Source organism: Gopherus flavomarginatus, chromosome 7 (assembly GCF_025201925.1).
Source record: "Gopherus flavomarginatus isolate rGopFla2 chromosome 7, rGopFla2.mat.asm, whole genome shotgun sequence".
Lineage (NCBI taxonomy): Eukaryota > Metazoa > Chordata > Testudines > Testudinidae > Gopherus > Gopherus flavomarginatus.
This window is the reverse complement of record NC_066623.1, coordinates 50,861,800-50,876,496: the sequence shown is the minus strand read 5'-3', so window position 1 is coordinate 50,876,496 and position 14,697 is coordinate 50,861,800. Positions and strand designations below refer to the sequence as shown.

The window sequence follows — 14,697 nt, the reverse complement described above, 5'->3', positions numbered from 1 at the left end:
GTGTGTGTTTTATATGCAGCTGCTGACATTGCAGCACCAATGGAACACCTGAGCCAGATGAGGAGGAGATAGAAGAGGACTTGGGATGACATGTTCAGTGAGATCTTGCAAGCCAGGGCTGCATCAGACCATCAGCTAAGGGCCTGGAAGATAAACATTGCAGACAGCCTGGAGAAAGAAGGATCAGACAGGAAAAAGGCCCAGGAGTCCTAGCAGGAAAAGGAGAGGGCACGGGGGGAGCCCCTGTTTGGGGAGGCTAATCCCCAGCTCATAGACTCATAGACTCTAGGACTGGAAGGGACCTCGAGAGGTCATCGAGTCCAGTCCCCTGCCCTCATGGCAGGACCAAATACTGTCTAGACCATCCCTAATAGACATTTATCTAACCTACTCTTAAATATCTCCAGAGATGGAGATTCCACAACTTCCCTAGGCAATCTATTCCAGTGTTTAACTACCCTGACAGTTAGGAACTTTTTCCTAATGTCCAACCTAAATCTCCCTTGCTGCAGTTTAAGCCCATTGCTTCTTGTTCTATCATTGGAGGCTAAGGTGAACAAGTTTTCTCCCTCTTCCTGATGACACCCTTTTAGATACCTGAAAACTGCTATCATGTCCCCTCTCAGTCTTCTCTTTTCCAAACTAAACAAACCCACTTCCTTCAGCCTTCCTTCATAGGTCATGTTCTCAAGACCTTTAATCATTCTTGTTGCTCTTCTCTGGACCCTCTCCAATTTCTCCACATCTTTCTTGAAATGCGGTGCCCAGAACTGGACACAATACTCCAGTTGAGGCCTAACCAGCGCAGAGTAAAGCGCAAGAATGACTTCTCGTGTCTTGTTTACAACACACCTGTTAATGCATCCCAGAATCACGTTTGCTTTTTTTGCAACAGTATCACACTGTTGACTCATATTAAGCTTGTGGTCCACTATGACCCCTAGATCTCTTTCTGCCATACTCCTTCCTAGACAGTCTCTTCCCATTCTGTATGTGTGAAACTGATTGTTCCTTCCTAGGTGGAGCACTTTGCATTTATCTTTATTGAACTTCATCCTGTTTACCTCAGACCATTTCTCCAATTTGTCCAGATCATTTTGAATTTTGACCCTGTCCTCCAAAGCAGTTGCAATCCCTCCCAGTTTGGTATCGTCCGCAAACTTAATAAGTGTACTTTCTATGCCAACATCTAAATCGTTGATGAAGATATTGAACAGAACCGGTCCCAAAACAGACCCCTGCGGAACCCCACTTGTTATACCTTTCCAGCAGGATTGGGAGCCATTAACAACTACTCTCTGAGTACGGTTATCCAGCCAGTTATGTACCCACCTTATAGTAGCCCCATCTAAATTGTACTTTCCTAGTTTATCTATAAGAATATCATGCGAGACCGTATCAAATGCCTTACTAAAGTCTAGGTATATCATCCCTTCTGCCTGCATGCCCTCTCCCTCCCCACAACTGGAGCCCCGAGACACTCCCCTCCCCCATGGCCAGAGGAGCCCTGGGGCCAGCTGGAGCCCCGAGCCCCCTCCCGCTGCCAGAGCACTGAGTCGTCCCCTCCACCCCACACTGTGGCCAGAGGAGCCCCAAGCCCGCTGGAGCCTCCCCAGCTGTGTCGCACCTTCCCACACCCCACGCCGCCCCGTGGGAAAAGCTCTGGTTTCTTCTCTTCTGGGAGACGAATCCAAGCTTTTGATATGCTCTGAGGAGATTACTAATGAACCCAGGAAGCTGAATAGCAAATACCGCCTCCTCAGCCACCCCAGATCCTGCATGGGACATAGTAATAAGCAAAAACTTCCTCTGCCAAACCCGCAACCGGTGACCAGCAGCCACCCATGACCTATTATACCAGCCACCCATGGGAAAGGGAGATGCATCAGGACATAATGGGGAAGTACCACAAGCTGCACAGATGCTGCAGACTCCAGTGGACCTACAGGTTCAACAATCACAGTCTCGCCTCCCTTTGAAGTCAGTGGAGAACTCCATTGCATCACTTCCGTACAGCTTCCATCAACATTTCACAGGGCATCAAGGGTCGCATCCCCACCCCTACCACTCTGCACTAGGGGACAGCAAGGACGACCCAGCTTCACATACACTGACCAGTGAGAGTCATTGTTCCTGTATATGTAGCCGAAATGGACTGAAATGAACATGAATGTTCTTTCACCTTGTTTGGTTCTTTTCCTTTATTTCCAAAGTCTTAATTGTATTTCTTCTTTAATTGTATATAGTGTCTATGCACTGGGTTTGGTACACAATAAAAATTTATTTTTGAGAATTTAATTCATGTTTATTTCACAATCTATGATACCGAATGCCTAGTATTACTGAAAGTGCCCAGCTATTTGGTATTGTATAGAACTCACGAGATAAGTAACAAACAGTGCAATAATTATAAAAGTACACCATGCACCGCAACATTAACAGGTACATTAGCAAACAGCATTATAATACCAAATTTTCACCAAGCATCAGTAGCTGAATCTTTGCTTGGTGCTGTTGAAGCGGTCGATGTATGGCTTCACGAGCCAGAGGAGCAAGTGGGAGGCTGCGTCCTCCAGGTTCATTACTGGCATTTCAGCATTGTCAGTGATAAATCTGCCAGTCAGGAAAGAAAGTCCCTGCTTGTAGCTTTCCAAACAGTCCTGTGTTCTTAAAGATACAAGCATCATGCACCTTCCCAGACCAACCAACTTTGAAGACAGTGAAGCGTCTCCAGCAATCCACCAATACTTGCATAACCATAGAAAGTAGCCATTTCATAGCCATTTCATAGAATAGTGGACTGGTGCCAAAATAGATATGTGTGCGCTATCGCCCCACTGCAGTTCAATAACTACACTGCGGCAAATCCATCCACTATAGTCCCGCACATTGCAGACAGTCACAGTCCTACATAGCAGGAGACTATTAATGGCCCTGGGCACTTGCATAACAATGGCTCCCAGAGTGGATTTTCCAACTCCAAACTGAATTCCTAAGTGACAGCAATCTGGCATTGCAAGCTTCCACCTCTTGCTTCTCAATTGTCAGTGTAGCCCGGCTTGACAAAGCCCTGGCTGGGATGATTTAGTTGGTGTTGGTCCTGCTTTGAGCAGGGGGTTGGACTAGAGGAGCTCCTGAGCTCTCTTCCAACCCTAATCTTCTATGATCCAATGATTCATTCTGGTGTCCCTGCGCTGGAGGGCTGGGGAGAGCTAGACACACAGATCCAGAAATGTGATGTTCCGCACCCAAAAGTTCTGCAGCCACTGCTCATCCTCTCAAACCTACATTGTGACGTGATCCCACCAGTCAGTGCTCGGTTGTCAGGCCCAAAAGGAGCTCTCCACGTCTGCAGCTGCTCTATGAACACTATCATCAATCTTAAATTGGTTTTTGCTATATCCCACAGCAATCATCATTTCCCCTCTGCTGCAGTCCTTCTTGTAGCTCTGCACATTCCAGAGGAACATGCGTCCCATATTTAAAACACTCATGACAATAGTGCAGAGCTGTACAGGCTCCATGCTTCTGTCAGTGCATGTCTGTAGGATTTTTAAAACTGTGCAATAGGAATGGCATTATGGGATGGAGAAAGTCGCATGATGAGAACTGACTCCTCTCTCCCAGTCATCGCTGTATGACTCATTTTTGCCTCACCATGAAGCACCAAAATTTCCCAAAAGACAGCGTGCCAGAAAATGACAAGTTGCACACTGGTATACCTAACTATGGTGCACTGCACTGTGCAGTGACACAAGCATTCCTATTGAGTACACACAGCACTGACGCAAAGAGGTAAGTATGTATGCATAAAAGCTAAACACCAACAGGGGTGGCTTTATGCTGATATAACTTACATCAACCAAAGTTTGCAGTGTAGACATGGCCTCAGGTACTACAGCAGTGCACATTATAGAAAACCCCAAAATACAGAGAACTTCAGATTGGGAGGGAGGGGGAAGTTATTGGTCCCTTAATAAAACATGTTTCAAGGTGTAGTTTGATTTTTCTGTACATTTTCCTTGTGTAGGAAGCACTCGGAACAGCCTTTATAATGTAGAGCCACACACAGAAAGCCTGATTCTCTATTGCCCTACATATTGTGTCCGCATTTCACTCCGGGCAAAGCAAGCATAAAACCCTACCACTTCTTTACTGGGAAGCATTTTACAGCCATTTTGTGCAGGAGTAAGTGGCAGCAGGAGGTACACAGCATAAGACAACAAGGTTCCTAATAATGAAGCATGCAATGTTCAGACGCCAAGGCATGACCTCTACCCAGCAACACAGTCCACATTCACTCAATTGCATACTCAGCAATCGTAAATTCATATCCGTTTTTCACATGCAATGCACCCAGGTGCCAGTGCAGGGAGTATACTACAAGTCCATAAATACACATCGCCTTTTTTAGGCTGTGGAAAACAAGACTCCAACACAACAAACTAAGCACACAGCTCCTTTTTCAGCTCTCTCCCAAGTTATCTGCACACACTTATTAGCTGGGAAAAATTCAGTTTTTAATGACGGTTACACACAGAACACAAATACAAATATTCCTTTTTTAAAAAAAGATACAATTCATTTACTATAATAAGCCTCCTCTACGTTCCCACAACCCAGCTGCATCTAGAGAAGGACGCACTAGCCAGAGGACGGCCAGAGCAGTCATCAACCAACAACAAGAAGAAACTGGAGCTTCCTATATGTGCCAACAATTCCTGATAAAACACTAAGTCCACCTCCAGTTTTAAAAAGCACGTGGATGTTGCAGTCTTTCTATAGCCTTTGACTCGAATTCCTGAAGCATGACTAGTATTACATTTAAGCACCCAGCAGACTAGAACCAAAACCTACAAGGCACTTTGGCTTCATTTTATTTGGTTACCTTTTGGATTGATTCAAGATAGCTATCAGGGAGTTGGATATGGGTTTGGATCGGGAATCACTGGGTGAAGTTCTCTGCCTGTGTTATGCAAGCGATGATCATAAAAGGCCTGTTTGGCTTTAACATCTATTAATCCAGAGAGCCCTTACAAGCTCACTACATAGAAGTTTTAAGACAAATCTTGCAAGCCACATCTCACTTTCAAAAAGGAATTGTTCCTCAGTAGCTGTGAAGTGTGCTGAGACGGTTTGTATTCATTTAACAGCTAAAACTAACAAAACACCTTTAACACCTGATCGACTTCCTGCACTACAATGAAATTCAGAGGATAAAACCACAGATAATCTCAGCTGCTGTCGACTATCCCTAGCAGTCAAGACCACATCTCTTTCTTGGTGTCACATTGGTAACAGGCTGCTCATTAAGAAGGGTGAGGATCTGTGCACTGTAATAGCACCATAAAGCAGCACATACTTGTGATTAGGAAGGCCCGAAGATTACAGAGTATTGCTGACACCAGTACAGGGCTCTTCATTCTCTGTAAGAGAATGCCCCCAAGCCTTTTCCGACAGTCCTTTCAGTAGGGTTTTATGCAAGGTGCCCAATTTAGTAACATTACACTAGTATTACAGTCGTTCCCCATGATAACTAGGTGTCAGCATAATGATTAGGTGGGTATTAGCGGAGCCTGCCAGCTCCCAGTCAGGACACGCACACAATGACACAATTCCACAAAGCACTCAGAGGAACGTGAGGATCTTTCCGCTCTCTCTGCTTCCACAGGGTGACATTTGTCAATGAACATTACAAGCAAAACAGAACGGGACACTCGCATACTCTGCATTCACGGGGAGGCTGGAAATCCCAGCATTAACAGGAAGATTTCCTGCACCACTCCCTTCCACGCAAGCAGGCAAAAGAGAATCCGAACCCGCCTCAGGATTCTCAGGCAACAGGCAGGGAAGCAGTTTTGCTCACCCCTATTCTACTAAGTTGAGCTGCAAAACACACAGAGAGAGAGAGACACAGAGCAATAAACGGCTGGCGGGATTCCCACTGTCCATGCAATGTTCATAGGTTAGCGATTTCTCTCCTTCCATGCTCTTCCAGAACCCTTCCCTTCTAGTGCTGAGGTGCAGAGTGGGAAATGGGGTGATGTGCGATGGCTTGTCGGTGTCCTGTACATGCACAGGCCGCTGTAGGTGCCGTAAGGGATGGGAGGAGGAGGAATGGGGAGGGTGGTGTTGGAAGGGCAAAGCAATGTGGAGGGGGTGGGGTAACTGCAATCCTTTACATGCCCAGGTTACTGTAGATGTTGTAGCGGGTGGGATGGAGGTGGTGGGGGACAGGACTTTACGCAACCAAGTTGCTCTAGGTGTTATAGGTTAGGGGTTGAGGTGTGCAGAGTAGGATGTGGGGGTGCAGAGTGATGCCAGGGTCCCTTACATGCCCTGGTCACTGTAGGTATTGTATAACTCCATGTGGTTGCAGGGTGGGGGTAGGGGTGCAGGGGGTTCTAGGGGATGCAGGGGGTGTGAGGGGTCCCTTACATGCCCAGGTCGCTGTAGGTGTTGCAGAACTCCATGTGGTTGCAGGGAGGGATGTGGGGGTGCAGGAGAGGATAAGGGGGTGCTAGGGATATCCCGTACATGCCCAGGTCGCTGTAGGTGTTATAGAACTCCATGTGGTGGCAGGAGGTGCATGGGGGGTTGCAGGGCAGGATGTGGGGATGCAGGAGAGGATAAGGGGTTACCGGGGAGGGGGTCCCTTACATATCCAGGTCGCTGCAGGTGTTGCAGAACTCCATGTGGTTGCAGGGGGGTACAGGGAGGGACGCGGTGGTGCAGGAGAGGATAAGGGGGTACCGCGGGTCCCTTACATGCCCAGCTCACTGTAGAACTCCATGTGGTTGCAGGGGGTACATGGCGGGTTGCAGGGCAGGATGTCAGGGTGCAGGAGAGGATAAGGGGGTACCAGAGGGGTCCCTTACATGCCCAGCTCACTGTAGAACTCCATGTGGTTGCAGGGGGTGCATGGGGGGTTGCAGGGCAGGATGTGGGGGTGCAGGAGAGGATAAGGGGGTACCAGAGGGGTCCCTTACATGCCCAGCTCACTGTAGAACTCCATGTGGTTGCAGGGGGTGCATGGCGGGTTGCAGGGCAGAATGTGGGGGTGCAGGAGAGGGTAAGCGGGTACCGGGGGGGTCCCTTACATGCCCAGCTCACTGTAGAACTCCATGTGGTTGCAGGCGGTGCATGGCCGGTTGCAGGGCAGAATGTGGGGGTGCAGGAGAGGGTAAGCGGGTACCGGGGGGGGGTCCCTTACATGCGCAGGTCGCTGTAGGTGTTGTAGAACTCCATGTGGTTGCAGGGGATGCATGGCGGGTTGCAGGGCAGGATGTGGGGGTGCAGGAGAGGATAAGGGGGTACCGGGGGGGTCCCTTACATGTCCAGGTCGCTGTAGGTGTTGTAGAACTCCATGTTGTTGCAGGCGGTGCATGGCGGGTTGCAGGGCTGGATGTGGAGGTGCAGGAGAGGGTAAGGGGGTACCGGGGGGGTCCCTTACATGCCCAGGTCGCTGTAGGTGTTGTAGAAATCCATGTGGTTGCAGGCGGTGCATGGCGGGTTGCAGGGCAGGATGTGGGGGTGCAGGAGAGGATAAGGGGGTACCAGAGGGGTCCCTTACATGCCCAGCTCACTGTAGAACTCCATGTGGTTGCAGGGGGTGCATGGCGGGTTGCAGGGCAGAATGTGGGGGTGCAGGAGAGGGTAAGCGGGTACCGGGGGGGTCCCTTACATGCCCAGCTCACTGTAGAACTCCATGTGGTTGCAGGCGGTGCATGGCGGGTTGCAGGGCAGGATGTGGGGGTGCAGGAGAGGGTAAGGGGGTACCGGGGGGTCCCTTACATGCCCAGGTCGCCGTAGGTGTTGTAGAACTCCATGTGGTTGCAGGGGGTGCATGGCGGGTTGCAGGGCTGGATGTGGGGGTGCAGGAGAGGGTAAAGGGGTACCGGGGGTCCCTTACATGCCCAGGTCGCTGTAGGTGTTGTAGAACTCCATGTGGTTGCAGGGGATGCATGGCGGGTTGCAGGGCTGGATGTGGGGGTGCAGGAGAGGGTAAAGGGGTACCGGGGGTCCCTTACATGCCCAGGTCGCTGTAGGTGTTGTAGAACTCCATGTGGTTGCAGGGGGTGCATGGCGGGTTGCAGGGCTGGATGTGGGGGTGCAGGAGAGGGTAAGGGGGTACCGGGGGTTCCCTTACATGCCCAGGTCGCTGTAGGTGTTGTAGAACTCCATGTGGTTGCAGGGGGTGCATGGCGGGTTGCAGGGCAGGATGTGGGGGTGCAGGAGAGGGTAAAGGGGTACCAGGGGGTCCCTTACATGCCCAGGTCGCTGTAGGTGTTGTAGAACTCCATGTGGTTGCAGGGGGTGCATGGCGGATTGCAGGGCTGGATGTGGGGGTGCAGGAGAGGGTAAGGGGGTACCGGGGGGTCCCTTACATGCCCAGGTCGCTGTAGGTGTTGTAGAACTCCATGTGGTTGCAGGGGGTGCATGGCGGGTTGCAGGGCTGGATGTGGGGGTGCAGGAGAGGGTAAGGGGGTACCGGGGGGTCCCTTACATGCCCAGGTCGCTGTAGGTGTTGTAGAACTCCATGTGGTTGCAGGCCTGCACCCAGCCCACCACCCAGGTGTGGCGGCGCGGGATGGGCGGCATGGTGCCCCGGGCGGCGGCACGGAAGTAGGGCGTGCGGTAGCGCAGCACGACGGGCGAGCTCTCCTCGATGGCGGTGGCGCCCGGCTCGATGGTGGCGGACACGTCGCTCAGGACGATGTTGTCGCGCCGCACGCGCGCCTTGCACGCGACGCTCTGCAGGCAGCCCATGGCCTCAGGCGGGCCCCGGCCCGGCTCCCCGCGGCCGCTGCTCCGGGCGGGGCGGGGGCGCAGCGCTGCCGCCGGCCGCCCCCGCCCGGCCGCGCATCGCAGCCTGGCCCCGCCGCTCACCTGCGCCGCCGCCGCCGGGGATGCTCGGCGGAGCGGGCGCGGTTCGCAGCGCCGCGCGAGTCCCTCGCCGGCTGCCGTCCGCCCCCCCGCCCCACGCGGCGCCGGCTCGGCCGGGGGGGCGGAGAACCGCGGGGCACGTGCGCGGGGGGCATGAAGGGGCTCAGGTGGGCGATGGGGGCTTGTATAGGGATACGTGGGGCTTGGGGGCAGGGGCATGGAGGGGCTCACATGGGGGGCAGGGGTACAGGGGGTTTGAGTGGGGGCAGAGGGTAGAGCTGCTCAGGGGAAGAGGCAGAGGCTCACATGGGGGGCAGGGGTACAGAGGGGTTTGAGTGGGGGCGGAGGTTAGAGCTGCTCGGGGAAGAGGCAGGGGCTCACATGGGGGGCAGGGGTACAGAGGAGTTTGAGTGGGGGCGGAGGGTAGAGCTGCTCAGGTGAAGAGGCAGGGGCTCACATGGGGGGCAGGGGTACAGAGGGGTTTGAGTGGGGGCGGAGGTTAGAGCTGCTCGGGGAAGAGGCAGGGGCTCACATGGGGGCAGGGGTACAGAGGGGTTTGAGTGGGGGCAGAGGTTAGAGCTGCTCGGGGAAGAGACAGGGGCTCACATGGGGGGCAGGGGTACAGAGGGGTTTGAGTGGGGGCGGAAAGTAGAGCTGCTCAGGGGAAGAGGCAGAGGCTCACATGGGGGGCAGGGGTACAGAGGGGTTTGAGTGGGGGCGGAGGTTAGAGCTGCTCGGGGAAGAGGCAGGGGCTCACATGGGGGCAGGGGTACAGAGGGGTTTGAGTGGGGGCAGAGGTTAGAGCTGCTCGGGGAAGAGACAGGGGCTCACATGGGGGGCAGGGGTACAGAGGGGTTTGAGTGGGGGCGGAAAGTAGAGCTGCTCAGGGGAAGAGGCAGAGGCTCACATGGGGGGCAGGGGTACAGAGGGGTTTGAGTGGGGGCAGAGGGTAGAGCTGCTCAGGGAAGAGGCAGGGGCTCACATGGGGGGCAGGGGTACAGAGGGGTTTGAGTGGGGGCGGAGGGTAGAGCTGCTCAGGGAAGAGGCAGGGGCTCACATGGGGGGCAGGGGTACAGAGGGGTTTGAGTGGTGGCAGAGGGGTAGAGCTGCTCAGGGGAAGAGGCAGAGGCTCACATGGGGGGCAGGGGTACAGAGGGGTTTGAGTGGGGGCGGAGGGTAGAGCTGCTCGGGGAAGAGGCAGGGGCTCACATGGGGGGCAGGGGTACAGAGGGGTTTGCATGGTGGCAGAGGGATAGAGCTGCTCAGGTGAAGAGGCAGGGACTCACACAGGGAAGGGGTGTAGAGGGGTTCATATTAGGCGCAGAGGTATAGAGGGGCTCATGGAAGTAGGAGGTGTGGAGGGGCTCATATGGGCAGCAGGGGTCTAGAAAGGCTCATGTGGGGACCAGGGCTGACAGCGAGGTCTGGGGTTAGAGGCATTCACCTGGAAGTCCCAGACAGCGACAGAAGTAGAGGGGGCATGCCGGCAGGCAGGGATTTGCGTGGTAGTGGGGCCATGGCAAGGGTGAAGCAGAGTCCAATGGGTGCAGGGGTTCACGGGACAGGGTGGGGCTTTGGCCATGGGATAGCTTAGGGCACATGCACAGTGTTCACAAAGGGGGCTGGGCCAGTGTGCATTGCGTGGCTCCAGTGTGGTGCCTCACGCGACGGGGGGAGCAGTTCATATGTGGTGTGTCAGGTGGAGGTGAGGCAAGGGGTGTTACAGGGCACATGTGCAGTGCCTCACGTTGAGGGTGTGGGTGAGTTGGTTACTCCAGGGGGTGTCTATGACCAAATGCATCCCTGTATCCACACCCTACCTAATAACGTAACAATCTTTGTGCAAACTATGCCGTGTGAGGTATCATTGGAAAACTAACTCCTCACTGGACCATAATATCATGATGAAACAAGTGCAGTAACAATAAAGCTATGAACATTATCTGAAATCATAGCTAAATTGTGTTTACCAGACAAGTCTGGGGAGGGCATAAACTAGTTTCTCAAAGACAAAGGATAAGATGACACTGTTAGCCAAGTGTCATTAAACTTTATGGGCCATCACCTATCAAGTGGCCAATCTTCAGCAAGGAAGACAGGTTGATCTGCATCTTAGCAAACAACAACATGGGACCTCTTTCACCAGGAGACTCTTAACTCAGGGGTCAGCAATCTACAGCACGCGTGCCAAAGATAGCATGCAAGCCGATTTTTGATGGCACACAGCTCAGCCTGTCGCCGCTCCGGGGTTTCCACTGCCGGGTCCTGCTGCCGGCCCCACTCAGTGCCTGCTGCTGGCTTGGGTGAAGGAACCCCAGGCTGGCAGCAAGCTGAGACCCCGGCTGGCAGGAGCCGGTGGCCAGAACCCCAGAGCAGCAGCGGGCTAAGCTGCTCAGTCACCTGCTCTGAGGTTCCGTCTGCTGGCCCCTTGCCAGCCGGGGTCCCTGCCGCAGCCCCACTCACCTTGCTTCCTGTTGGAGTTCCAACGCAGGCCTCCTGCCCAGGGCCGGCACTTGCATTTAGGCAGCTTAGGCAATCGCCTAGGGCGCCAGCATTATTAGGGTGCGGCATTTTGCCGGAGGGGGCGGCAGGCAGCTCCGGTGGAGCTGCTGCAGTGGTGCCTGCAGAGGGTCCGCTGGTCCGCGACTCCGGTGGAGCTGCGGCAGTCGTGCCTGTGGACGGTCGGCTGCTCGCGCGGCTGCAATGGACCTCCCGCAGGCACGACTGCGGCAGCTCCACCGGAGCCGCAGGAGCAGCCGACCATCCGCAGGCAGGACTGCAGAGCCGGGGGACCAGCATGCGGGGCGGCGAAATGGCCGTGCGTCTAGGGCACTCAAACCCCTAGTGCCGGTCCTGCCCCTGCCAGACAGGGTCTAGGCCTTGGGCCCTGCTCAGCCCTGCCATCTCCACTCACCTCAGCTGCCGGTCCAGCCGCTGATCTCCTGCCAGCCAGGGTCTGGATCTCCAGCCTTGCTCAGCCTGCTTTCCAGCCTGGAGTCCCAGCAGGCCACACTGGGCTCTGCTCCTGGCCTTGGATCAGTGCTCTGTAGTCTCCCCGCTGTGGCCCATTGTCCCCAGCTGGGACAGTGAGGGTTGCACACGAGGCAAGAGGGGGGTGCAGCTCAGCACCCCCATCTTAAAATCGCTTTTATCAGACCACGCTGCGTTTGACTTTGTGCCTGCCTTCTATCACCATTTTTCTTCCCCACTGAGAGTTTAAGGGAACATGTGACAAAATGGCAGCTCCTAAGAATGCGAAGCTAGATGTCCGATCATTTCAGCCTACTTGGACTGACACATTTGGATTTATTGAAAAGAAGGACCGTGCTATTTGTACTTTCTGTTATGAAAGTGTTGTCTGTCACACATCAAGTGTTCAATGACATTTTGAAATGAAGCACAAGAAAACCTTTCTTGATGAAGCAGACAAGACTGAATCAATCAAAAAGGCAGTAGCAGCCTATGAGAAGCAAAGAAGTGTTTTTAAAAGCTTAAGTGTGAGTATAACTCAAGCTACAGAAGAAAGTTATAAGATTGCACAGTACATTGCAAAAAACAGAAAGCCGTTTATAGATGTGGAATATATAAAATAAGTTTTTCTCAGCAGTTTGCAGATTTTGTTCAATGATTTGCCAGATAAAGATACAATCATATCTAGAATAAAAGAACTGCCTATCTCTGCCAGAAGAGTTGAGAGATGCATAAGTGAAATGGCAGAAAACATTAAGGAAAAGCAGACGACTGCGTTGAAAGACACAGCAGTGTTTAGTGTTGTAGTTGATGAGAGCATGGCTATAAAGAACGTTCCATGTTTTGCAGTTGTTGCAAGTTATTGTGCTTCCGATGAAATTCAAGAGGAACTTTGTTGCCTAAAACCCCTGCATGGCACAACAAAGGGGGAAGATATACTGTAAAGTTTTGTAAACCATTTTGAAGAACGAGGAGTTAACATCAGAAAAATATTTTGTGTGACAACAGATGGTGCTCCTGCCATCGTCGGAAAACAGAAGGGATTTGTAAAGTTACTTGAAGATCAAATTGGCCGTCTGACAGTCAAATTTCACTGTATCATCCATCAAGAAAACCTGTGTGCTAAAATTTCTAATTCAGAACTTAATAATGTGATGAATACAGTGGTATGAATTGTGAATTTCCTTGTTGTTCGATCTGCTTTGACTCACAGACAATTTCAAGCACTGCTAGAAGAGATGGACAGTGCTTATAATGACATCTCACTTCACAGCAACATTTGGTGGCTAAGTTGAGGCACGGTTTTGGTGCGCTATGTAAACTGTTTTGATGCAATCAAGGCCTTTTTGTCAGAAAAAGAACAAAATTACCCCAAACTGGATGATGACAAATGGCTGTGTAAGCCCATGTTTCTAACTCAGGGGTCAGCAACCTTTCAGAAGTGGTGTGCCAAGTCTTCACTTATTCACTCTAATTTAAGGTTTTGCATGCCAGTAATACATTTTAACATTTTTAGAAGATCTCTTTCTATAAGTCTATAATATATAACTGAACTATTGTTGTATGTAAAGTAAATAAGGTTTTTAAAATGTTTAAGAAGCTTTGTTTAAAATTAAATTAAAATGCAGAGACCCCCAGACCGGTAGCCAGTACCTGGGCAGTGTGAGTGCCACTGAAAATCAGCTTGCGTGCTGCCTTTGGCACACGTGCCATAGGTTGCCTACCCCTGTTCTAACTGATATTATCACTCACCTAAATGAACTGAACCTCCGTCTCCAGGGTGCAGGGCAAACAGTTCTGGATCTTTATGAAGCCTGGAAAGCATTTGTTGTGAACTAGCAGTTTTGACAGGGATATTCAAACTTCTACTTTCCGCTATTTCCAACTGATAAAAGAGCTATCGACACGTTGCATTGTCTATGTCGATGAGATTGGAATGTACATGCAAGAACTGGAATCAGAATTTTCTGACACATTTCAAGATTTCCAGCAATTTGGTCCAATGCTTTCTTTTCTAATTAAACCTGAAAATTTCAACGAAAGCGACTTGGATTTGTCTGTATTTCAGTGGATGGGTGTTGGAAGATTTGGAAATGCAACTCATTCAGTTAAAAAGCTCAGAATTCTGGACATCAAAGTTTGTGGATCTGCGGAGCACACTTGAAGCTGCCGAAAGAGATCATAGGGCCTCTATTCTGACCTACTGGATGTTCCTGCCAGTGAAATTTAACTGTTTGAAGAAAATTGCGTTTGCAATGCTTTCAGCATTTGGATCCACATACCTGTGTGAACAGGTATTTTCACACATGAAATCTTCCTCTTTCCCTCTCGGAGCCAGTTAACAACTGATCACTCAGAAGCCTGTTTGCAGCTTAAAGTATCCAAATACATGCCAGACATTGGAAAACTCAGCAAGGAAAAGCAAGGGCAAGGATCACACTAAACTGATAAGACCTACATTTTAATTTAATTTTAAAGCTTTTGAAACATTTTGAAAACCTTGTTTACTTTACATAGAACAGTAGTTTGGTTATATAATATATAGACTTATAGAGAGACCTTCTAAAAATGTTAAAATATATTGCTGGCACACAAAGCCTTAAATTAGAGTGTATAAATGAAGACTTGGCACACCACTTCTGAAAGGTTGCCAACCCCTGCTCTAACTCCAACCTCACAGCAGGAAGGAATTTTATCTAAGGGTAACCCTCAGGAAAATGCATTTCAGAGACAGACTGGACTATACAAGTGAAGGTCGGAAAAAAAACATCCCAAGCTTTCTTTCCCTAACTATCTCTCTTTCACCTGAAGACAACAGAAGCAGCCTGTGGACTTTGGGAG

The 14,697-nt window shown here is 51.3% G+C and overlaps 2 protein-coding genes across 10 annotated transcripts in view; one reads left to right on the top strand and one right to left on the bottom strand.

Moving 5' to 3' along the window:
* FAM78B (family with sequence similarity 78 member B) overlaps window positions 1-8,769 on the bottom strand; it is a 33,768-nt gene extending 24,999 nt beyond the window's left edge. The window contains exon 1 of one of the 9 annotated variants that reach the window (XM_050963385.1): window positions 8,507-8,769. In XM_050963385.1, coding sequence (XP_050819342.1) covers window positions 8,507-8,769 — 263 coding nt within the window. Of the gene's footprint in view, window positions 1-6,438; window positions 6,452-6,537; window positions 6,551-7,453; window positions 7,467-7,912; window positions 7,951-8,030; window positions 8,069-8,149; window positions 8,188-8,268; window positions 8,307-8,387; window positions 8,426-8,506 lie in introns of those variants that run through there. The other 8 variants (XM_050963386.1, XM_050963387.1, XM_050963388.1 and 5 more) reach the window with 8 other exon arrangements.
* SUCO (SUN domain containing ossification factor) overlaps window positions 1-14,697 on the top strand; it is a 900,323-nt gene that overhangs the window by 761,310 nt on the left and 124,316 nt on the right. The gene's annotated exons all lie outside the window — the stretch shown is intronic.